The 23,981-nt window shown below is 43.5% G+C and overlaps 2 protein-coding genes, 1 long non-coding RNA gene and 5 other non-coding genes across 12 annotated transcripts in view; all 8 read left to right on the forward strand.

The window, feature by feature from the left end:
• Positions 1 to 12,217, forward strand: part of osbpl9 (oxysterol binding protein-like 9) — a 34,948-nt gene extending 22,731 nt beyond the window's left edge. For all 5 annotated transcript variants that reach the window (XM_004555077.6, XM_004555078.6, XM_012920143.5 and 2 more), the window contains 15 exons: positions 2,753 to 2,843; positions 3,532 to 3,636; positions 6,277 to 6,436; positions 6,594 to 6,706; positions 6,848 to 6,966; positions 7,080 to 7,165; positions 7,253 to 7,433; positions 7,583 to 7,667; positions 7,825 to 7,935; positions 8,018 to 8,081; positions 8,172 to 8,312; positions 8,410 to 8,488; positions 8,583 to 8,674; positions 8,763 to 8,898; positions 10,228 to 12,217. In XM_004555077.6, the coding sequence (XP_004555134.1) occupies positions 2,753 to 2,843; positions 3,532 to 3,636; positions 6,277 to 6,436; positions 6,594 to 6,706; positions 6,848 to 6,966; positions 7,080 to 7,165; positions 7,253 to 7,433; positions 7,583 to 7,667; positions 7,825 to 7,935; positions 8,018 to 8,081; positions 8,172 to 8,312; positions 8,410 to 8,488; positions 8,583 to 8,674; positions 8,763 to 8,898; positions 10,228 to 10,302 (1,638 nt within the window). In that variant the 3' untranslated portion in view covers positions 10,303 to 12,217. The remainder of the gene's footprint in view (positions 1 to 2,752; positions 2,844 to 3,531; positions 3,637 to 6,276; positions 6,437 to 6,593; positions 6,707 to 6,847; positions 6,967 to 7,079; positions 7,166 to 7,252; positions 7,434 to 7,582; positions 7,668 to 7,824; positions 7,936 to 8,017; positions 8,082 to 8,171; positions 8,313 to 8,409; positions 8,489 to 8,582; positions 8,675 to 8,762; positions 8,899 to 10,227) is intronic.
• A 2,056-nt stretch (positions 12,218 to 14,273) lies between these two features.
• Positions 14,274 to 18,389, forward strand: LOC101485463 (uncharacterized). Its single transcript, XR_003022071.2, has 11 exons — positions 14,274 to 14,406; positions 14,889 to 14,985; positions 15,196 to 15,243; positions 15,814 to 15,845; positions 16,036 to 16,082; positions 16,283 to 16,307; positions 16,493 to 16,532; positions 17,390 to 17,441; positions 17,726 to 17,776; positions 17,949 to 17,976; positions 18,178 to 18,389. It is a non-coding gene; the product is annotated as an uncharacterized LOC101485463 (long non-coding RNA).
• LOC111501212 (small nucleolar RNA SNORD75) lies at positions 15,050 to 15,119 on the forward strand. Its single transcript, XR_002721427.2, has one exon. It is a non-coding gene; the product is annotated as a small nucleolar RNA SNORD75 (small nucleolar RNA).
• LOC111501211 (small nucleolar RNA SNORD79) lies at positions 15,885 to 15,967 on the forward strand. The gene has a single exon (XR_002721426.1). It is a non-coding gene; the product is annotated as a small nucleolar RNA SNORD79 (small nucleolar RNA).
• On the forward strand, positions 16,128 to 16,209 carry LOC111501215 (small nucleolar RNA snR60/Z15/Z230/Z193/J17). Its single transcript, XR_002721430.1, has one exon. It is a non-coding gene; the product is annotated as a small nucleolar RNA snR60/Z15/Z230/Z193/J17 (small nucleolar RNA).
• On the forward strand, positions 16,346 to 16,428 carry LOC111501214 (small nucleolar RNA snR60/Z15/Z230/Z193/J17). The gene has a single exon (XR_002721429.1). It is a non-coding gene; the product is annotated as a small nucleolar RNA snR60/Z15/Z230/Z193/J17 (small nucleolar RNA).
• On the forward strand, positions 18,027 to 18,101 carry LOC111501213 (small nucleolar RNA SNORD47). Its single transcript, XR_002721428.1, has one exon. It is a non-coding gene; the product is annotated as a small nucleolar RNA SNORD47 (small nucleolar RNA).
• A 287-nt stretch (positions 18,390 to 18,676) lies between the features above and the next one.
• Positions 18,677 to 23,072, forward strand: tor3a (torsin family 3, member A). Its single transcript, XM_004555076.6, has 6 exons — positions 18,677 to 19,154; positions 19,318 to 19,440; positions 19,724 to 19,989; positions 20,718 to 20,893; positions 21,264 to 21,388; positions 21,923 to 23,072. The coding sequence occupies exons 1-6, from the start codon at positions 18,989 to 18,991 to the stop codon at positions 22,168 to 22,170; spliced, it is 1,104 nt and encodes a 367-aa protein (XP_004555133.2). The 5' UTR covers positions 18,677 to 18,988; the 3' UTR covers positions 22,171 to 23,072.
• Positions 23,073 to 23,981: the final 909 nt, after the last annotated feature.

Below are 23,981 nucleotides of genomic sequence, written 5' to 3' on the forward strand. Positions count from 1 at the left end.
GGGTGCCGTGCCGTCTGCTGGTGATGGTTGATCCACTGTGTTTTATCCACACTGTGGACAAGAGTGCGTCTGCCATTGTTCAAGAGGAATAGGAGAAACCCCAAAAATACAGATGATGTTCAGTGTAGTGTATAAGTCAGCATATGGAGATCCTTTTTGTTTGATCTGAGGAAGCCTTCTAATAATTTGACATACTGGCTGTTTGTAGCTGATAAAGGCCTGAAATATCTCACTTTACAGAATATATGAAAGTTTATCTCTTTAAATTAAATTATGAAAAATAAACCTTTACACAATACTCGGTGTTCTGAGATGCACTAGTGTAAGTGCACATGGGACACGTGTGATCGCATGCCTGCGTATACAAGTGTTGCCCATCACTTGTGGGGCAGGGATAGCTCAGTAGGTAAAGTGGTCGCCCCATGATCGGAAGGTCGGCGGTTCGAATCCACTTAACGGCTACCCTGAGGTACCCCTGAGCAAGGTACCGTCCCTACACACTGCTCCCCGGGCGCCTGCTTAGTGGGCTGCCCACTGCTTCACTGAGTGAATGGGTCAAATGCAGAGAAAAACAAGTAATTTCCCCATGGGGATCAATAAAGTATCCATTATTATTATTATTATTATTATTATTCACTTACTAATTAGAGGAATCGAAGTCACCATTGATCGGTCATTGTCACACTGCCTGCTTATTGAACCACTGAGCACTAATAGCTGGAAAGCCGTGCAGAAAGCACTCCTGGGCTTCTGCAGATATTCGTGTTGAAGGCCACGACAGGATTTACGCACGTTTTGAACCACTAAAGCTTTCAGCAGTAAGAGTTCCTGTTAACTGTTTTTCAAAATAAAACGGCTCTAAAAATTACCAGACCTAAAAAGGCGATAAAACATGACACCGTTGTTATGACCTAATACCAGATTATGTGTCTCATGTATACTAATGACTACTAATTATTGACCTGCAAAATAAATAAACTGAAGGTGGATATCACTACTTCCATCTTTGGAAAAAGCAAAGGATCGAGAAGTGTTTGTAGATCGTTTAATACAACACAACCTCCCACTTTAAGCAAGACCTCCGCGTAAGCCGGCTAGCTCACAGGACTGCATTGATCTTACAGCTGGCTTAATCTCTTATCATTAAGTATAGTATTATGTAGTATAAATAGCACAGCGAAAGCTCTGCCTATGCACATACCTGCACGTGCCACCTTTGTATGCCATAGGCTTTCCACTAATCGTACCTCTGCTGAATGTCTGTCACTGCCTGCACAGCAGTGATGCATGCACCGTAGGCCTTTGTTTAAGATGCTCCAGGCGTCAGCAGCACGTTTGACCCTGTCAAACTGCACTGCCTGGGGAATTGCTGCAAAGTGCAAGAATCATTTAAACCAAGCTCACGAGAAGCATGTTCAGTAGTTATGTCAAAATAATTTATGTGCTGTGGGTGGCTGAGGGGTTGCACTGCTGCGAGAGCTGCTCATTGCATTAATATTGCATTCACTTGGAGGGGTAGAGAGGTTATTGATCATTAGAGTTTAAAACCCTTTTTAGCTTTTTTTGATGACCTTGCTCTTCACATGCTTTTTTCCTCTCATGTCGTGCTTGCATAGCCATAGGCTGGTCCGTATACATAATTGGATCTAATTAGAAGCCGTCGAGTTACGTTTATGAAGGCATGTGGACGCTGGAACCATTAGAAGTAGAAAGAACAGAACAGACGCAGGAAGTTTGGAGATAGGAGGGCAAATCCTTGACCTCTGACTGTATCTTTTTTGTTTAGCGTTTAGATAAAGGTTTATTGTCAGTTATCTTGACCTATAAACGGAGAAAAACAAGGTCAGTGTAATTCCTATAACTCAGTTCAGTAAAAACCTCACGTCACACCTCGGCCTAATCTCACAGCCGTAACACGAAGTCGCTGCGTTCCTGTTGAGCTCAGATTATCTCAAAATAGAGAAAAGGTGTAGAAGTCAGAAACTGCAGGTCAGGTTTGCGTTATAATGTCACTAAATGTTGTTTCCTGGCGGTGAGCTGTTGGGGAACGAGGGGCGAGATATTTTTGGTGTATCTCGTGTGGTTGCTGGTGTTCCTGTCAGATGGGTCGTTGGGGCTGTGACCACATGGTGTCGACAGGCTGCTGTTTGTATGCATGCAGCGTTTGCCACGAATCAAGGCAGGCCTCTACAAATGATTACTACTGTAGTGTTTATTAACCCCCCCGACCCCCCCCCCCAGGCCTTTTTAAAGAAGAAACAGGCTGCTCAGATGTCAAGAGTCAACGTTAGCAGTTGTGTAGAGCTACTCCTACCGTTTGCATGTCAAGCTGTGTTGTTGGTTTCATATTGATTGCATTAATTAAGCTTGGCAACGCCGCTCTTTCCAGGAAATCAAGTGCGAGGAAATTGATCTGCGCCGGCTGGATGGTGCATTGTTTAGTTCGCTCTTCACATAGGTGCACCGAGTTGTGATCAGGTCATACTGTTCCCCTTCTGGGTTTGAGAGGATAAAGGAGCAGGTGGATCCTTGCAGAGTAGGACTGTTTCTGAACTAAAAGCCAAACTGCTTTCGATTTAGTTTTTTCTAAACCAGTAAGCTCTGTGTGTGTGTGTGTGTGTGTGTGTGTGTGTGTGTGTGTGTGTGTGTGTGTGTGTGTGTGTGTGTGTGTGTGAGATTGTTGCAGCAAAGCTCTGATGTCGTTTTTTGTTGTAAAGGGCATCGTTGTGTGTGTTTGTTTTTTTTCCTCCAGAGCACCATCAACCCAGTGGATGGGATCTACCAGCCCCCTCTGGACACTCCAGCGGTGAACACAATGCCAACACAGACAACACTACCCCCAGGTACATCTGCCTCCCCAACATGTGGCAGACATTTAAAAGTAACAGCTGTCACTTACTGTGTTGAGACATGCTGAGAGGTTGTTGGTGTTATATACTTAAAGGTGACAGCAGCTCCCCCTGTGGTTGGGATTGGAATCGCAGAACCGTTAGAGAAATGTGTCAAATCTGTCGATGTTCTGTCCTTGGATGACATTTGAAATTATGTTTCAGCTGCAACTGGAAACATGTTCTAGTGTGACAGTACCATCACCAGTATTGATAAATATTCTTAATAGTCTCTCAGTATTTGAAGGTAAACCTTCACACAGGGTTTAGCAGCATTATTCCCTCTCTTCTTCTCCTTCTTTTAAATTAAGGATCTGTGTTGAAGCAGATTCCTGTTTTGTGGGCTAATATGGTTTATCCACTCAACAAGAATCCTCACATGTCTTGACTGAACTCTGACTAAATCTTTGGCTATTTCAGTCAGATGACTATGACTAGACTAAAAAAAAAAGGCTATAAAATCAGCAGTGCGAAGTAGGCCGTTCTAATTTTGGTCTCTTATAATAGACGGTGTAATCCCCGCTCACAGATGAAGCTTCTGTCTGCAGCGTCCTGCCACGTGGCATGAGATGCTGCTTTTAATGGGTTCTGGCTTCGTTTCGAGGCTTCGGCGCTAACTCTGCTTTCTCTCCGTTTGATGAAGACGCGTCTCAGGTGTGCAAATCAGACCAACGACCCTCCACGTTACCTGTTGGTCCCGTCGTCACAGTGATGGGCAGTCTGCAGACCCCGACTCCCAACAGCACAGGTGAATTCAATTCAGTGTCATGAACTGGACTAATTTTTGTGAAATGCTGAAATGGCTATATGTTATTGAAACGGGTTCCTCATACTGCCGAGCAGCCCAATCAGCAGGTTAGAGTCTGTTTAGTTATTTTGTTGTTGTTGTAGCTGTGTGATCTGTAAACTGCACACAACCTTTTTTAATGGTAAACAGTGGACAGAAGAATGTGTTTCCCTGAGGACATGGTAACCACAGGGAAACCAGGTATGATACTGACGATCTGTTGATGAAAAGTTCAAGCTTTCATACTCGGACTCTTCATACATTATCAGGAGTTAAGCAGCCAAACTTGGCACCCTGATGGGTTTTATTTAGATCGCTTGTTATGATGTTGTTTAGGAGCCACCAAACAATGGACTACAATCACATAGCAAACAGTACAGTAGCATGGACATGTAATAGTAGATTTAAGGTGATTTGGGTGAAATGTGTTTACATAATTTGATGCCACTGCCCCCCAGTGGCCAAAAAAGATCCTTTTTTTTTCCATTTCATTCTTGACCTTCAAACAATTACTTTAAATGACATTTAGTGCCGTCTTTGTCTATTTGTAGCAGGGCTGCCACAAACGATTTTGTTGATAGTCGATTAATCAGATCATCATCCATTGGACGTAAAACGTACAGCTTATTGCACCAGCAGCATCTGCTCTTATATAACTATCATTAGCTTACAGCTTGAAGTGTTTAAGGTGCTAACTAAAAATAAAGACAAGATGTTTATTAAATTTTAATGAAATTTGCAGATTGTTTCAGTGAAGTTTAATAAACTCCTTGCTATCTAAAATATAACAGGACACCGGAGTAAATTCTCCAGCATCTCACACTTCTGATAATCAGCTGTCTGCTTGACGTTTATTCAGCTGTGTAAAAACTATAACTTTAATCTCATCCAAACCGATTTACTCAGGAACAAATAAAACACTGAAAAAAGCCAAACAATAACATTTTAAGTTATCTAAGTGACTCATATATCATGTTTAACCGGAGTAGCGAAAGACGGCGGGGATCTAAAAATTATGTGCCGGGAGTCTGGTGTTTTTCGCCGGCTCTAGTGAGCCTTGAACCCGGGTTAGCTATCGAGCTGGTGGTTAACAGACGACGGAGCACTTTTACACAAATATGTGATGTCTTGATAAACCGAGCAGATATTAGTTTACACAGCTACATTCTTACCTGAAAATATGTTAAAAGTTTATTTTGTGACCCAGAAAGAGGAATAAGAGTGATATTAAAACTTAGGAGCTGCCGCCATTGTTGGAAACTGGAATTGGCTGAGCTATGAATTCTGGGATAGGTTGGGCCACGAAGGACACGCCCGACCCATCCTTCAAATCTGGGGAAAAGGAGGACATATTTGTCGGCCTTATTTGGAGGAGTCTTCGAATTTGCGAAGCCTTCGTCACGTCACTGTAACGTGATCGGCCTCCTAATGCGGCGTCCAAAGGATGCGGCCCCTGAATTTGGACACTAGTGATGTGCGGATCGATACTGAAATATCGATTCCTCAGATACCAGTCGTTTATGTTCTAGAATCATAAGACAATTAAAACAAACAATAAAACAGGACAACAAACAATAGGTAACAACACAACAAGCTAGACCAGCCAACTAGTTAGAATCAAAAGCCAAAGTAAAAAGATGAGTTTTAAGACGTGATTTAAAAGACTGGATCGACTCGGCAGTACGAACATGAACAGGGAGGTTATTCCAGAGGTGCCACGGATGCAAAGGCCCGGTCACCTCTCGACTTCATTCGAGACCCAGGTTGTGCTAGGAGCCTGTGATTGGACGATGTAAGTGCTCAGAAAGATAGCTGGGTGCTAAATTATTCAGAATTTTAAAAGTGAACAAAAGACTTTTAAAATCTATGCGATATTTAACAGGGACCCAATGTAGTTTGGTTAAAATTGGAGCGAATCGTTCACAGATTCTCGTACCTGTTAAAAGACGCGCAGCTGCATTTTGAATTAACTGAAGCCGGTAAAGAGAAGACTCTTAAATCCTGCTACTTATTCCTGCATCTTTAGGATCTTACAGTCGACCCGTCTATTAAATTTGTCATCGACATAATCGTGGCAGTCCTAATTTGTTTTACTGCAGTTTTACAGGTTACAGGTCGTTAACAAAAATGCTATTTTTAGGAGCATTTTGAGGCTCGTGTGTTTTGTTAAATGCGTGAAAGCGTGCCACTGAACGCAAGTTAAAATGAGCAGAAAGCAGAGGTTGCAGCCTGTTTGCCGTCTCTGCTGAGGCTGCAGTATTAAAATGCTGCGCCGTGCAATAAGGAGACAGGCGGCATGCTTGAGAGTACTGTCAATACGCTCTGCAGAGAAAGTCTTCACTGTGTTAAGTCGGCTTATTGGTGCCGAGCACATCCTGCTGAACAGCAGAGCTGGGAAACGGGGGCTCCAGTCGAACAATATAATGTTGATTTCATCACCATGGCATCGTGTAGGGCAGGCGCCGGCGAGCTTCTGCATCAACAGAGGCCTTTTGGCTCCTCCTACCAAACAGACAGGCGGATGACAGATGTATGTATGAGTGGGCTGATGGCGTGAGGCGCACCGTTCGATTACATTTTTTTCATGTGTGTGTTTTTTAGGGAGTGGCCCGTCAGGCCCCAGCAGCGGTGTCGCCTCCCCGGCTCACATCCCCCTCCCCTCACACTCGGTGCCAGACTTCTCCTACTCCTCCAGTGAGGACGAATTCTATGACGCCGATGAGTTTTACCAGAGCAACACTTCCCCCAAACACTGCATAGAGTGAGTACAGCAGCAAGAAATATTCTGCTTGGATTGAATAAAAATCCAACAGCATGAGCATTTGCAATCTGAGAAGTTTGCCTCTTGTTTTATATTTATTCTTTATCCCCTTTATCTCTATTGCTTCCTGCTTCCTTGCTCCTCCTCCTGCACCCAGTCCCTCAGGGCCTCCAGCTGCCTCGCCCCTTACTAACGAAGAAACTGCTCTGAAACGACCCAACACTACAGAGTCCCTCAACTCTTCGATGTCCAATGGCACCACAGACACGGGTAAAAAGGGAAATAATCACGAGACACCTGATCACATCGCAGCTGATTGTCCCTCACTGATTAAACTCTAAGCATGAGGCGTTATTTAAATCATATTTTACTACATGATGGTGAAATATGTGGCTCTGCTCTTGTCCTCAGACCAGTTTGACTGTCACGATGACCGTGACGACGACGGTGAAAGGGAGTCTGTGGAAGAGCACAAGAGCGTCATCATGCATTTGCTGTCTCAAGTTCGACTGGGCATGGACCTCACAAAGGTCAGGACCTCTTAGCGTCTTAGCCGCCCTAATTGTTCCGTCGCGGCGTTTCGCTCTCCAGCGCTGTCGGCGTAAGGTTTTCTTTTTTAACAACACTTCACTGTATTTCCCAGGTGGTCCTGCCTACCTTCATCCTAGAAAGAAGGTCTTTGTTAGAAATGTATGCAGATTTCTTTGCACACCCCGACTTATTTGTAAGGTACGTACCATTTCAGCTGTTTATCACCATGCACACTCTGGCATGAGGGTAGGCCGTCATTCAGTACTTGTTTCTTTTACTCGCTAGTATCGCTGAGCAGCCAGAGCCCAGGGAGCGGATGGTGCAGGTGGTGAGGTGGTACCTGTCGGCTTTCCATGCCGGAAGGAAAGGCTCAGTGGCCAAGAAACCGTACAACCCAATCCTAGGAGAAGTCTTCTACTGCCACTGGGATCTTCCCAGCGAGACAGAGGAGCCTTCGCCACCTACGGTGAGGCCGTTTGTCACTGCGGTCAAGTAGATTTTTGATCCAGTAATAATTTCAATTATTACTTTTACAAGTTCCTGAATCGTCGATCTGCAGTTCTAACCAAGAATCACAATCCTGCTCTCAATGTGCTTCGTTCTCGCACGTTTCAGGAGACGGTATCAGAAGGCCCAGTTCCCTGGGCTTCATCCAACAGCGTGTCTTTTGTGGCAGAGCAGGTCTCTCACCACCCGCCCAGTAAGTGTAAACGCAGAATTGCTCATTACATGTAGATCCAGAAGGGTGTGGCGGAGGCTTTAGAAAAGTAAAAATGTTTGGGTTTTATTTTCTGCACGATCGCTGATGTGTTGCTGTTTTTGCACCACTAATTATTTCCTGCATTTTTCCCCTGTAGTTTCTGCGTTCTACGCCGAGTGCTTAAGTAGGAAGATCCAGTTCAACGCTCACATCTGGACTAAATCTAAGTTTCTGGGCATGTCCATAGGCGTCCACAACATCGGCCAAGGTACACTAAGCTCTGCCTTATATTCTCTGATGAGTGTGATTCAGTGAATCTTTGTGTTAAGTGACCTCTGGCCTCTCTCCAGGCTGCGTGTCATGTTTGGAGCACGATGAGCATTACATTCTCACCTTTCCTAACGGATATGGCAGGTAGGTGCCGTTAACGCGTCCCTGTGCTCGCCTGTGTCATCGCTCAGTCGGTCGTTACTTTGTTTCGCTGACCTACGCCTGTCTGTCCAGGTCGATCCTCACTGTGCCGTGGGTGGAGCTTGGTGGAGAGTGCAACATCTCCTGCTCCAAGTCGGGCTACAGCGCTAACATCGTGTTCCACACCAAACCCTTCTATGGTGGAAAGAAGCACAGAATCACTGCAGAGATCTTGTAAGAGCCATGTGGTTATATCACATTATTTAAGGATTGCTGAGAGTCTGCTCTTTAATACACAAGATGACATCTGGGTTTGGTTCCGTCCCTGCAGTTCACCAAACGACAAGAAGTCTTTCTGCTCCATTGAGGGAGAGTGGAACGGAGTCATGTATGCTAAATGGGCGACTGGAGTGAGTCCTTTGTTTTATTTACGTTACAAAATGTAGGAAATCACTACCTTAAATGAATTAATACGTGTGTGAACGTGTTTTCATATGTTTCTAGGAGAACACGGTGTTCATAGACACTAAGAAGATGGGCATCGTTAAGAAGAGAGTGAGGAAGCTGGAAGACCAGCTCGAGTACGAGTCTCGAAGGTGAGGAGAGGATCAGTGTCGGACCTCAGCCGTCTCACGGGATCCTTTAACTCTAAATGTTTGACTTTCAAACTTTTACCCCTTTTAGACTGTGGAAGGATGTGACTCTGAACCTGAAGATAAAAGACATCGATGCAGCGACAGAAGCCAAGCACCGGTTGGAGGAGAAACAGAGAGCTGAAGCCAGAGAGAGGAAGGAGAAGGAGCAGCAGTGGGAGACCAGGGTGAGGATTTCCTTAGCGTACCATGGGATCTGAGTATTATGGGCAATATAGCTTTAAAATTCTGTCAGGATATTTGCAGTGTGGCTCCAAAGTGTAGTGTTTTACACAAATGCATGTGAAAGGTTGCTGGTTTGATTCCAGCTTGAGACACAAATCACTTGTAGGCTGCATCAGAAAGAGCAACCAGACTAAAACGTGCAGAGCTACCCGCTGCAGTGACCAGGGAGCAGCTGAAAGTAGCTTCATTTCAAGGAAATGTACAACAATCATATTTATGACAATAAAAGGAAAATGCTGAGCAACATTTTATCTGTGAGTGCAGCTTTCAGGCAGCAGCAGCATTTATTAGTGCAAACAACACGAAGGACGCTTTCTATCCTTCTTTTCCAATGAGCTGCTGTCATCCATGACACACCACCCACTTAACGTGGAATCTATCGCCACAAAGCGTTATAGTGCAGCAGTAGTGACACAGCAATATATCCAGTGAGGTGGGGGTGGCTGTAGCTCAGGAGGTGGAGCAGGTCATCTACTTATCGGAAGGTTGGTGGTTTGATTTCATGCCAAACATCCTCGGGCAAGATGCTAACCCGAGGTTTCTCTCTGATGCAGCCATTGGAGTGCGAGTGTTAAGCATGGAATCAAGTGCTTGTATGACGGGTGCGACTGGGTGAATGAGGCATGTTGTATGTAGAGTAGAAAAGCATTATAGAAGAACCAGCTCATTGCACAAAACACACCCGGGTAATGTTTTCCGTGGAACGTTTAAGGAAAAGTAGCAACAACCGGATATTAGGTCAAGCTTTTTGACCAGGCATCAGGAATTTCTATTCACCGTTTGATCCTCCTGAATTGTGGAGTGCAGCTAGTTAGCGGATGTGTTTGGGTCAGGCGTCACTATCTGCTAGTGTCCCTGTTTTGTAGCCTGGTTATATTCAGCAGTCTGCTTTTTGTCTGCAGTGGTGAAACGAGGTTGTTACTAGTTTAGTGGAACAGTTTTCTTGCATCATTTGCAAAATCCCGTGCATGAGCACCGTGCATGAGCACCGTGCATGAATCCTGCACTTTCCCAGAACCAAATAGCCATCAGAGACTAACACGAGTCTCTCTCTGAGCTTGTGTCGTCGTCATGGACACTAAGGAAAGTAAACACACGGTGTATTTGACATATCGCAGCCATAACTGTCGTGGCAATGGAAGCGAAGCCTTCTCCGTACCGCAAACTTTAAATTCCACACATCTCAGAGAGATCAGTGACAACATTGTAATTTTACTTTCAGAAATACTTCAGATATCGAGTATAATTCTCATTGCTCTGTGTTTCTGTAGCTATTCCACGAGGACGGCGAGTGCTGGGTCTACGACGAGCCGCTATTAAAGAGATTAGCCTCCCAGAGGCACTGAGAAGAGCGCGCCGCACTCAGATGCATCAAGAATGCACACACAACAGAGTCTTCATAAGAACTCTTTTGCAGAAACCACTTGTTATTCAAGCCTTGGAATGACTGATGATTGAATCTCTACACTGCTTTGCATTTGACTGTAAAACAATATGGAAATGAATGAAAAGCATCAAAGATGTAACATGAATATTAGTAAAGCTCCTCTCCTTATTTGGTCATCTCTCATCCACCGATACCCGCCACCTGCCAACATGAGACTCAGCAGCACAGATTGGAGAGGTCACGTGCCTCCCGCTCATCCACACCCTTCAGCAGCTCCACAGGATGAGCCAGAGCAACACTCCTTTCCTACATCTATAGTTTTTTGCTGGGGGGGGTGGGGGTCTGTGGTCAATGGTGTTTGGCTCAAGTAATAGCACGAGAAATAAAACGGCGCTCTACATCTCAGGGAATCTGGTGACTGAGGAAAGAAAGCTGGTGCCCCCACCCAGAGTCTGACAGCCTTATAACGGTGGAACGGATGAATCTTAAAGGGGCGGGAGAGGAAAATCTCTGCTTGCCTGCAACTAGTTAGAACTGTTTATATATAGATATACATATGATGGATATATAAATATATATTCTTTTTTTATTTCTAATGCTCTTATTGTTTATTTTTCTTTGCGGCAATAGTGTAAAAACATATTTGAGGATCTGAATCTGAACCTTTACATCCTTAGGAGTCATTCCATTTAGCCTTTTAATGTTTCGTTCCCATTTCAGAGTTACCTTTGCCACCCATTTGGATCACTCTCGCTGTTCTGTGTCTCGAGTATTATCCAGAAACGAAGCCCTGCAGAAAGCCATAGCATCTAAACGCTGATTTCGGGAGTTGTGGCTGATTTCAAATATGCAATACTGATAGAAAAAACAAAGTTTGCCTGTGGGAGGACAAATTCTGTCCATTATGCCAAAAAAAAGGTTTAGAGAAAAGGCTGAAGGGACTTTTGTCTGGACAGAGACCAAAACAGTCTTCTGAGAAGGTTTTGAAGGCATTTATGAACAAATGATTGTTTACATACTTTTGTCTTTCTGGACAGCAGGTCCATGAAGAGGACGTAAAGCTCGAACTGAGTCTGTAAAGTCTGGTTTTGTTCTCGTTTTCCCTTCAGATCAGAGTGGGGCGCCTCGTTATTCGCTTGCACGTTGTCAGAGTGCGAAGAGCGAAAACGTGAGACGGCCTTTAAAAATACTGGTGCACTTTCATAGTGCTGCTACAGTCCAGACGTTGTTCTGCTGGTTGAATCTTCTGTTTTCCAAGTTTCAGAACCACATATTTATCCTGCTGTACACCCCCAGCTTTGTTGAACCATTGTTCTTTCTCTTATTTGCAGCTGCATCGGTTGGATCTGAATGCAATGGTAGTTGGATGAGATGAAGAAATAAAAATATATTTATCTTTGCCTGAAAATGCGGTAGCAAGCTCACAACAGCCCCCCTGTTGACCCCCTTCTTTTTTTAATCTTTGTGATTTGATTATTGTATCTCCTAAATATTTGGCCATTGTGTTCAGTGAGACCCTTTAAGCCATATATTCATGTATCTGGTGAAGGGATCTGCAGAGACGAGCATATAGTTGGTGCTGTATGCAAAACCAGCGAAACGCTTGTTGAATTGAATTCATCAGAATCAGACAAAAATGCCTTTTGAAAATAATCAACATGAAGGATTCTAAGAAATTTCTTTGTATTTTTTTCCCATGTTTTGTGTTTGTGAAGTCTTAGTGGAGGCCTCGCCATTCATTTCAGTTCTGCTCAGTATTGCCTGATAGAGAGCAATCAAAACAAATGTATTTTTTATTTCCTTCTCATCATAACCATTGATTGTATCCAATTCTCCTGTTTATTGATGCAAAATATTAAATCTCCATGAGTTTACTCCTGTGAGCTTTTTGTCATGCTTCCCCTCAAATCACGCTGGTGCCGTGTTGGACCGCCTTTTCCTGTTTTGTGGGTAGATTCACCGAGGTGTGGGAAGCATTCCTCAAGGGACTTTGGTCCATATGGACATGATGGTATCACACAGTTGACGTGTGGCATTAACAAGGCATTTCCAGCTAAACACCTGCTGCTCACTGTGTGTTTTCTCTTTTTCAGTCGGACTCTAAACCCCAGAGATGTTTGGTTTACTTGAAGTGACACGAAGTCTGTTTATTCAGCCTCGTAGGTTATCAGGGGACTGCTTTTGAGCCTAGTGTACGTATCCTGTCACCTCCAGGATCAAATGTATAACTATTTATTAAACACCCAGCTATCAAAAATATCTGAGCTCTGTTGATTTTAGCAGTTTGATTAAACATTTTTTTTAAATTGCCCCTTTGGTGCACTTAGCGTGGTGGAAATGCTACACCCCGCTCCAGTCTATATTTGCGCACTCAGTTTGTTGACATCTTTTTATTCTCAGAAGAGCGTGGCCCTTCTTCCACCTCACTGCGCTCTTTATCGGCAGGGACTTCAAAAACACTTGTGCAAGTGTCGAGGGACTTTAAAAATAGAACCTGACACGAGGCGCGTCTGCGAGGTGGGACCTGCAGATTAAATAATAATGCAGGACACAGTGTGCCTGCAGGCTCCAGCAGGAGGAGGTTGTTCAAGAAAGTTACATCAATTTAAGAAGCAAACAGACTAATGTGAGGATTTTTGGGATCAGTCTGGGTACTTTGACTCATACATTATGGAAAAATACGTTTTTCAATCCATAATAGTGAAAATTAACATTGGGATCTAAAATTTCACCTCAGTTAATGCAGATTTTTTACATATACTGGTCACCCTTGCTTTTCTATCTCAGCCTTTTAATAATAATTTTTTTAAAAGGCTTTTTGATTACACTGTGTAACACAGTTTTAGTACCTGTGTACTTGTTTGTGCCTCAAAGAGGAAGCATGTGATAGAGAGGAACTGTGGTTCTGTATGAAGAGGGTGATGCAGTATGAAGAAAAGAAAAGTCCTGTTTCTCTTCATTAAGTATCCTGGTAAACGGTGGGCTTGCAAGCCCAGAGAGTGTCTGGCTGATCCTGAACCACTGAAAAACTCTGCCATCTATGATGGTACACAAGATGATTTACATGTGGTTGCTAAAAAGAGACTAAACATATGGCACCAACAGCCTGTAGGGTGAGAAGATGAAACAGTAAGACAAATAATACAGAGGTGATTATGTCAAAAACACCAGGGAATAGGTAACTGTCTTGGTTACAGGTATGGTATGCAGAACCAACAGAATGTTAAATGCTAAACATTCAGAGAAGTTAGTCTCTCTCAATATTCATTATCAGATAGGAGTGAGATGGGTTCAAGGCAGGGGGTGATGCTGCTCTCAGCCCCTTCTTGTTTACGGTGGTGGTGGACAGGTTGACAGATGAGGCCAGGCAGGAGTCTCAAGGACTCTCATGTTCACAGACACTGTGATCTGTAGTGAGAGTAGGCAGCAGGTGGAGGTGAGCCTGGAGAAGTAGAGGCATGGATGAGTTTAAATACCTGGGGTCAACCATCCAAAGCAACAAACAACAGAGGTGAAGAAGAGAGTGCATTCAGGGTGGAGTGGGTAGAGGCGAGTATCAGGGGTGATTTGTGACAGAAAGGGAAGGTTTACAAGCTACTAGTGAGACCTGTGATGATGGAGACGGCAGCACAGGAGGTGGAGTGGAAGGTAGTGGAGTTAAAGATAGTGTTGAGGTTGAACAGTTGAACCTGAGCTGGTTTGGACCTGTGCAGACCTGTGCGGAGGAACCGTGGATACACGACAGATGTTGAATGTGGAGCTAGCTCCATCCATTCCCTGTGAAGGTGGAAATGCAGATGCAGGTGGTTGGTGTGACAGAAGAGGAGAGAAGTCCTAAAGGGAGCAGCTGAACAATTACAAATGAATCAAAGCAGAGTTTTTTCAGGGCACAAGTATTCAGTTAAAATACAAAAACATGTCGCACACGTTGCGCGTTCACAGACCGACTCGTCCAGCAGGGGCGCTGCTCAGCCAGCCATGTTTTTCCCATCAGGCTGTGCGGCAGCTTCTATAAAAGCGCCTCGCGCCCGCTTCTCTGCCTCATTCCTCGGACGACTTACTGGTGAGTTGGTTGGAGTTTTTCAGCTTTAGTGTTTGTCTCGTGGTTTTTGACTTTATTGTACGCCCGCAGTAATAACTGTTAACCTATCATGTAGGTAACGTTGTACTCGGTGGCATTTTTAAGTGGAAGCTCTTTAGAGCTAATAAGCGTTAGCCTAGCAGGCCTCATCCACGTGCAACAGATCGCGTGTTGGCCTGCGGATCGTTAGCTCCTGTTTTAAAAGCAGCCTCGGTGCAGTTTAGTCCCGCTTACATATGATGACATAATGTTGCTAGGGACATCTGAGTCGATGTGAAGTAAAGGCAACATTCCTGACAAGACGGGGCAAAGGCTGTGAGAAACTGGGCCGGTTAGCTTAGCTGCACGGCTCCTGCTGCTGGCCATGCAGCGTATTTAGTGGGTGTATATAACTTTGTGTTAAGTTATGAGGATTTTAATTAAAAATGTTAACCTTCCTGTCGTGTTTGGGTTAAATCTGACAGATTAACAACTTAAAACACTCAAAAATACAGACGGCTCTTCAAAGATGAAGGATCACGATGCTCATCCTGACTTCTCGACATCAGCAGATGCTTGATGGTAAGGAATTCTGCTTTAAACCCTGAATTTTTAGTTATTTTTTTATTTTGTTTCCCTAAATGGATGTCGGTGATGATTTAAAGTGTAAGAGTAGTGGACAGAAGTGATTTCTGAGCATTTTCTACACTGAGACTTCCATATATAGTTTTTCCTTTGAGTTTCTTGCTTTTCCCATTCATTGTAATAGTCCTAACAAGAGTGTTTCTACAGGTGCTGTGAAAGCCCAGAGATGTGACTGGTCTGTAGGGGACTGAGGAGGTGAGGATGAGTGTTTGCAGAGGAAACTTGTGCTTCTCTAAGGTGTTCGCTGTGGAGAGACTACACTTGCTCTTAAATCAAACTATAATGATAAAATTCCTAAAGCTGAAATTGAAGGTGCCTTTTTAATTGCTTGGGTGCGGGGCCATATTTACAAATATTTCAAACCTAAGTATTAATAACCCCAGTGTGCCTTTGCATGGATAAACTAATATTTGCATGTAAAACTAATGGGGATATTACTGCTTTCATTTGACTGGCAAAGTGTGATTTGTACACAATGAACAGGAAATCTATTTTAAATGAAAATGTTAAATATTTGGCCACAACACTGACTTGTAACGCTGTTCCTGGAGTCCTGATCCACACGTGTAGTTTTCTCTGCTAACACCTCAGGGAAGCATCAGTCTTTGCCATAAATTTGTGCTCCTGTGATGACACTTATTTGCTACTCTTGAGAAGATGTGATGATACTCCAACCACCAAGTTGTATTATCTGAGGCACTACTTACTCCCAACCTGTGAGCTTAAAAGTTTATATCATTTTAATCACTTTATTTTTACCCACAGGTGTCCTCAGGTCCGAGTCCTATCGCTAACAGGTAATGGATGTAAATTCTTGATCATGTGTTACCATAAGAAACTGTTAATGATGACTTTTGTTTTTAAAACGATGGGAATCTCTCTGAAAAAGAGTGAAAGAGGACTTTTTTCTGATGCAGTTAAAACTATATTACATACATGCATGTTAAAATTTGGACTCTTCAACGATGCGTCTCTCGTGCTTTGCAGACGGTCCTGATGTTGGATCCAGATGTGCATTCTTGGATCGGCTGCAGGTAGGTTTTTTCTTTGAGGAGCCGGCCTGTAAAAATAAAACTGTTTCGATGCAATGATGAGTGCATAGTTCAGCAGATTAAACTGTGAAGAATTACTGTTGTCTTTCGCTCCTAGCTGATGTGTCGGCCTCTGCAACCTTTGAGGGTCACTGGGTTTGAGTTCTTTCTAAACTTATATATTTAATTTTTTTTTTTTTCAGGAGTCCCACAAAAGACAAAGTGGAGGTGAGTTGAAATCCTGCTCTACGTTTCTTTTAATGAAGCTCGATGCAGTGATGAGTGCATAGTTCAACAGATTAAACTATGAAGAATAACTATCGTCTTTCGCTCCTAGCTGAGCATCAACTTATGTAGTCCCACAATCACTGATGTGTTTAAAACAAAGTGATAATCTAGTTCTTTCTCTTCAGATGTGAACACCTTGCTGTCTGACTCGTTGCTGCTCTGCTGGTAAGCATTAAATCTCAAACACTGCAGCGGGGATGTCACAGTACCACAAACCTGATGCTCTGCACCAATAGAACTACACATGTCAATACAGTTGATGGACAAAATGACCATTCACACACTGACATGGTGGCAGATAATTTATCTCAAATAACACTTTTAACAAGGCACAGACTAAATTGCATAGTGTGGTAATTACACATTTATAGACTTGTTATACAAAAGGATAAGCATGACTAGAATTACCACAGCAAACCATTTAACCTATGAAATAACAGCCGTCTCAATGGTAACATCATCAGGATGATGCCTTGAATTAAAACTTGCTCAGCTTTAAGTCTTTGAAGTTTAAGTGCTTTGTTAACTTGTGGTGCTTGGACTGTATGAAACTGCATCATTCTTTGATCGCTTACTCCACCTAAAAAGTGTAAAGTACATCATTCATAGTAAAATACGAACTCTGCCATATGAGTTTAAGCGGAGCTATTATGGCGGCTGCATAAATGGTCCTTTTCCACAGGTGGTGTTTCCTGTGCTGTTGGATTTCCTCTAATATGTAAGAATGTATCTAGAAATATGGCAGCTTAGTACATACACTGCCTGCAGTACCAAAGAAAAGCACGTGATCTCCGATTATTTTTTTTATTTTTATTTTTTGGTATCAAATGTTAGCGTTAGGTATCATTTCTGGTGACATCCCTGCACAGCAGCTAACAGCTTTCAGATGTGATGAGTTTGAATCAGGTCGCTGATCCAGTTGAGGATAATTTGTAACAGACTCTGATCTGGATTTTTAATGTTGGGGAAAAAAAGTGAGCATGGTTCTGTAAATTTACCCGAAACTTAATTTGTTTTTACAGAACGAGCGGGCTCGCGACTCATCACCATTCAGAAGATGATTAAACACTCATGGTGAGTATGAAATCGTGTCATTTTTAGCTCCTCAGACCCAGAATGGGCCCCGTGCTGTTGAGGTTTATAGAGCTGGGTCTGAAGGAGCCACTTGCATATTTTCTGGGATCACTTTCTTGCAGTAAAGATCATTTGATCCTTGTAGTCTGGCCTGTGTGATGACAAAGTACAGACTGACTTTAAACCATGGAGTCTGTTTATTAGCTCTAGCTGACCAGGTCAGCGTTGACTCCTTCATCTTTGCAGTTGATGTGCATGTTTGACTGATGCTCTCATATCTTCAGGTTCTGTGTGAGGGATGGAGACCCAGTGTGGACCACACCAGAGTGACTGAGGTGAGAAAACTGACTTAAAAGTGCACGATGGTCATAAGGGGTTCAGTGATGTTACAACAAATGTCTGACCTGAACACTCATGTGGACAGTCTGTCACTGAGCAACCCAGTGAATAAAATATGAATCAGCCAGTCGCTGACTTGTAATAAGGTTTTTCATTCTTCTTTTTCAGATGGGGAAAAGTTCAAGTTCTTTACCTGGTGAGTGTTTTTGTCCAGTCCTGAATCACAATTATTTAAGGTGGCCACAAGACTAGTGATGATCTGATTTTGCCAGATGACTTAAGCTGATTATAACCCTTACCGTTCCATTTTTTTCTGAGGTCATGTGGTCATTAACTGCTAGTTAACTCTTCTGTTAGTAGTCTGTACTTGTATTTTAATGATTTCTTCTCTACACAGGTGTGAAGCCTCAGACACTGAAGCACAATCAAGCACAAGTCTGTCACTTCATAATAAATCTAAATGGTGCTGTTTCCTCAAAAGCTGGAAAGTGATGTTGACAGATTTTCACCTGCAGGAATCGGTGTTCAGACCCTGCTCGTGCTATTACGTCTGGATTGTGACCTGATCCTGTTGACTTCAATTTGTAACAATAAAATATTTGTTATTGACTCATTTGTGTGCATCTGTTTTTCTCCTCCCTTTCTCGATGGGTGACGTGTATGAGCGCCAAATGAACTGATCTTATATTACTAAACCAGTTGTGCAAACAGTGGAGTAGTAAAGTCTAATGACACAACTATGAAAAGTAAATAAGATTGAGAACAAGTGTACGACTTTTCGACGGAAGTGACGTTATGTAATGGAAAGGAGTTCGATTTGGTCACTTGCTGACCTCCCAAAGGCGGGAATATCTAGCTGGCGTTGCTGACCGTGGGTTGTTTGTGGACACGCAAGCCTCTTACCTCGGTAGCGTGACATTTGCCGTATGGCGTTGCAGTACAGGCTTCGCTCCCATTTAAAATGGCTCCAATCAAATTTGACGTGAGCAGTAGGGAATGGGGTAGTAACCGCCCCTCCACCCGCCCGCGGCAAACCGCACAACAAGCGCCCCTCTTTGGCTTCAGCAGGGAGACGTTGTCGGGGGCGGGGAGGGGTATCCCAGTCAAAGCAGGCCGCCGGTGGACCACCGCGTTCAGATAAATGGGAGAGCAGAAACGGGGCTTCGTGTTCAGTGTCGTTTGGACCGCTTCACGTCAGCCTGTTCGCGATGTCTGCGCGGTGCTTTCTCCTGCTGCTCTGGGCTGTCTCGGCACAGGCCGACTTCTTCCATTTCGATAGCATTAGCAACGTCTCTACTTACTATTTTAATTATATTTATTGCAATATCTGGGAGGGGGAGTGTCAGCCCAATCAGGATGATGCCACCCAGCAAGGTAAGAGATGGTAAAAGAAATTAAAACCATTTTATAACGAAAGCGCTCATTTCGCAAGCTACATCGTGCCTCGTGCGCATTTTGCAATATTTTTATTTTTACGATTTTTATTACACTGTTATAAACACGGACTTCTCTCGCCCTGCTCTTGTGATGCGAGCAGTTCCTACCAGGGATATCTGGGCAGGGTTTCCTCAGGACTACATGAGCCTGCTGCATCAGTGGTACTGTAGCCTGGGTCAGTGCTGCGAGTCCGGAGACTGCAGGATAACCAACAACATCACAGGTATCGCACTGCTGCTCTGTGGCTGCCCGCTTTGCCCCAAGCGTGTGTTGGTCGTTTCCCCTCATTATTCTTTGTAATCGTCTGTTTGTGAATTCACCCAACACTGCACACAGTTACTCATCATCTGATAAGGGCTTTAGCTTCAGTGCCTGATGCAGCCCTTTAACAACTTTACGTTTTATTGGCTATATCACATATTTTAAAAGTAGACATTTTAACACAGAGCACTTTATTCATATTTGCCGGTGCCTTTAAAATCAAAAATCTATGGTCTCATGTGCAGGTCTAGCAAGAGACCTTCAGACGAAGCTCCACGGGCAACATCTGGCTCAGTCCGTGGTTCTGAAAGCCATCCAGGGTTTCATCAACAACCCCGAGTCCAACAAGCCCCTGACGCTCTCCTTCCACGGCTGGTCCGGCACAGGCAAGAACTTTGTGGCCCGGATCATTGCTGATAACTTGTACCGGGACGGGGTGAAGAGCGAGTGTGTCCGTTTGTTCATCGCCCCGTTCCACTTCCCGCACGCCAGGCTGGTGGACACGTACAAGGTGAGCCCACTTGGCACAGCGATGGCCGTCCTGTGCCAGGAACATGTACCTGTGTTCTCTGGACGCTGCTTTGCTTACATAGATATTTATTCTGTGTTGTAATTCATCATAAGAGTGATAGCAGTCATGGTTTGGACAGATGCTTTAAGTCAACACTGATGCTGCGACACAAATACTCAGAGAAATGGATGTTTGGAACCTGACGTTTGTCCAACCGGGTCAGAGGTGCCAGCTCAGTCTCATTTGAGCGCATTTTTTCACAGTCACTGCAGCTGATTTCAAAATTGTGTTTACATAGCATTAATACATGGTGCATAGTACAGAGCTATCCAAATATAAATAGGTATATGCAGTTCACGGGATAACCTCTACCCTCATGCCCTCAAGTCTGCAAAGTGTGCAAATGTGGACTTTAACGTGTCTACGTGTTGTAGTACAGCCTCCCACTGAACCTCTGTGGCATATAACAGGGCTAATTCTTTTAAAGAACTTTTACCAACAATGGCACATTTATATATTCGTTTAAAAAGATTAAAACATTCTAGATAAATGTCGGCTGTTGGTTTAAGTTATCTCAGTTTGTAATATTTTATGCCCAGTTTAGTATCTTTATATATCAAGCTTGAAAGGAAATAATAATCAGCTTTTGTCAGATCTGAAATGTTATAAAATGATAATAATGTTTGACTTATGTTTTTTTTTTGGTTTGTTTTTTGCCTGAAATCCAGGGTCAGCTGAGAGAAGCAATTCGAGACATGGTGCTGCGCTGCCCTCAGACTCTGTTCATCTTCGATGAGGCTGAAAAGCTTCATCCGGGCCTCATCGACGCAATCAAGCCCTTCATGGATCACTATGACAACGTAGATGGGGTCAGCTACCGCAGGGCCATCTTCCTCTTCCTCAGGTTAGCTGACTGTTTCAGGCACAGTTTGATGAAGCTGTAAAGCTCTCTGTGCACTTCCTGTCCAGATAGCCTGGCAGCTCATCAGTGGTGAAGGATGAGCTGTATGGATTTTTCATGTTTTCAATTCCTCAAGTCAGATTTGTCCTGACTAACAGTCTGTTCAGTCAAAAATAGAAAAAGACGTTTTTCACTCAACAGTTATGGTTCAGAGATGTGAGTGAATTACTGGCCATCTTTGAACTGTGATCATTTATCTAAGAGCAACTTGTATTAAAGAAACTTTGCTGCCAAACCAGAAAGAATCGAGTCTCCCTGAGAAGCTCAGCAGCTGTAGACATATAATGTTGTGTTTTTGCTGTTGTCACTGCAGTAACATTGGTGGTGCAACAATCAACGACGTGGCGCTGGACTTCTGGCACTCTGGCCAGAATCGAGAGGACATCGGTATGGAAGACCTGGAGCATCGGCTGCGAGCTGAGACTATGGAGTCTCAAGGTGAGCAGTAAAGTTTTTGTAAAGGTTGCCTGGTGGGTTTTCTTAAGCTTTGAGCCTTTTTTTAAGCCATTAAGTTACTCGGGTGTTCTGGTTGCTCAGTGGCTTGAAATTATTTGCTGAAAGCCGCTAAAGTAATATAAAAACAGCTTAGACCAGCATAGTGTTACCCATGGGTTAGTGAGGTCCTATTGTGAAGCCTCATCTTTGAATCTGGTACTCATGAGTGAGGGGTGGATTTTGTACACTTACTGGTTAACAACTTCATTACTCACGTGGTTAATCACATGTTAAAACATACCATGTTTATGTTTCTGGTTACAAAATTAGCAGGAAAGTGATGACCGAGGTCACAGACCACCTCAGGAATTGCCCCCCTGCTGACCAAAGAATCAGTACACTGGCTTTATTTTTCATACCTGGAAGAAAACTGCATGAATGCCATCTTTTATATACAGCGTATGATAAAAAAGAACCAAAATACATTGTTAAAACGTTAAATATGTTTCTATTTCCTGTTTTGTTTTAATATCCCAGGTGGCTTTGCTCAGAGTGAGCTGATGTCTGGTCACCTGATTGACTTCTTTGTGCCCTTTCTGCCCCTGGAGTACCGTCACATTAAGCTCTGTGCACGGGACGCATACGCAGCACGAGGTCTGGAAACAGATGAAGCCACGCTGGATGAGGTGGCCAAGGCAATGCTGTATGTTCCCAAAGAGGAGAGACTGTTCTCAGCCCAAGGATGCAAGTCCATACCTCAGAGGATCAACTTCTTTCTTCCCTAGAGCGAGGAGGAAACAGAGAGACGGACCTGGAGGTGTAAGATTGCTTTACCAGCCCATCTGCATACAGAGCCACAGAGATGTGTCTTCTTTGCTCTGCACTGCATACTTCCCCCTCCCCCCACAGATGCAACATGTGTCTGTCCAGGTCCCGTCACAGAAGGCCAGACATCAGGGCAGATCCAGGGTTAGAGGGCAGAGCAGCGTGACCCAGCCTGCAGAGATGGGCAGCGTCACAGGAAGTGTGGCTGCTCTTCTTCACCTGCCTGGTTTGAATCCTGTCAAGACGAAGGGGTGAAGAAGATGGTGTCTGTGCAGAGTGTGGCGCAGAGGGAGACTTTTTTTTCCTTTTCACTATTTATATCTAATCCCCTCGGCCAAAGTCTGACTCGCACTGTTGTTTGTGTTCATATGAGTTTGTAATTCATGTGTTACTAGTGGCATGTCAAACATTGTGCTTATATCAGCACAGATTATTTATTAATATCATTTGTGCCATATTTGAACATTTTACTGGACCAGATTAGTTTCGTGGAGTACTCTAAATGTGCACTTATTTTATTTTGTTAGATTTTTTTTATTCTTTTTAAAATGAACGTGCAAGGACCAGTGGTGATGGAAGTGTTACTTGAAGCTCTTACTGTGAAGGACTTTGTCTCTAAAGCATTGGACCTCTGGAAACTCACCCTTTTACATACTTGTGTTTTATAAAAACATTTTATAGGTTTTACTGTACTGTTACTTAATATACAGTTGTTACTTAGTGGTGTGCTTTACTCTTTTGTTGGTATAATTCATCTATCATCAACACAGTCTGCTTCAAAGCTGAGGGTCACATCACAATAAGAACACAGAGAGAACCTGTCAGACACAGTTTAAAGAAATAAAAACCTGGTAAACAACAATCGTCATCGATTTCAGTGATTTGACTCCACATTAATGTTCGAATTTGAATATGGCAGGCAGGGCAGCACCTGGGACCCAGTCGAGAAAACTACCTTAGAGGGCCCTCCTCTATGTTACACTGGGTACTTATATTGACAGGATTACAGTAAAGTGGACTAGAGGAAAGCCTGTATTTTTATGCTTTATACATTTTTATTACATTTTCAGTTGTGCAAATATTGACACAGTAATTTTACACTCTACAATGTTTTGATAGATGCTGGGAACTAAATTACTTGTTCTTGCTCCCTATGAACGTGTTGACTTTGCTGAATGCAAGGCCCGAGAGATGAAGTTTGTTTAAAGGTTTGAAACATTGGTACCAGTCATATGTTCAAAATAAGCACTCGTCAGTATGTGAGTGTGTGATATATGTAGAAAACAAATTGTTGAATGAGGAATTCTATAAATCAGTGTGCTTGTTATAAGCTTGCCCATCGAGTAAGTCTGCGAGGACCTGTGGCTTTTTGTAGCTTGCACATATTACAGGTGTCTTTATGTTACGTTAGCAAGGCTGAATCTATTTTGGGCTTGTGTGTGTGTTTGTAGGCTTTAAGTAAATTTGTCCGCTGACCCAACCCCCGACTGCGGTTGTTATCCGTGGTGCTGGTTACAAGCTGCACTGATGCCATTGATATGTCTTATTATTGCTATATGCTATGCTGTGTTTGTTCTGGTACAATGTGGAGGTAAGGACACCCCCCCCCCCCCCCCCCCCCCCAAAAGATCTGCCCTGGGACCTATTACAGAGTTGTTACACCTGTGATGTATATTTCTGTGGAATCTCCTGTGTTTAGTTTAGTTTACATAAGGCAAGAAAATCACGCCTGAGGTGATATAGATATGCTGCACGAGATCAGGCGTGAAAA

The sequence above is a fragment of the Maylandia zebra genome, linkage group LG23 (genome assembly GCF_041146795.1).
Source record: "Maylandia zebra isolate NMK-2024a linkage group LG23, Mzebra_GT3a, whole genome shotgun sequence".
Taxonomy (NCBI): Eukaryota; Metazoa; Chordata; class Actinopteri; order Cichliformes; family Cichlidae; genus Maylandia; species Maylandia zebra.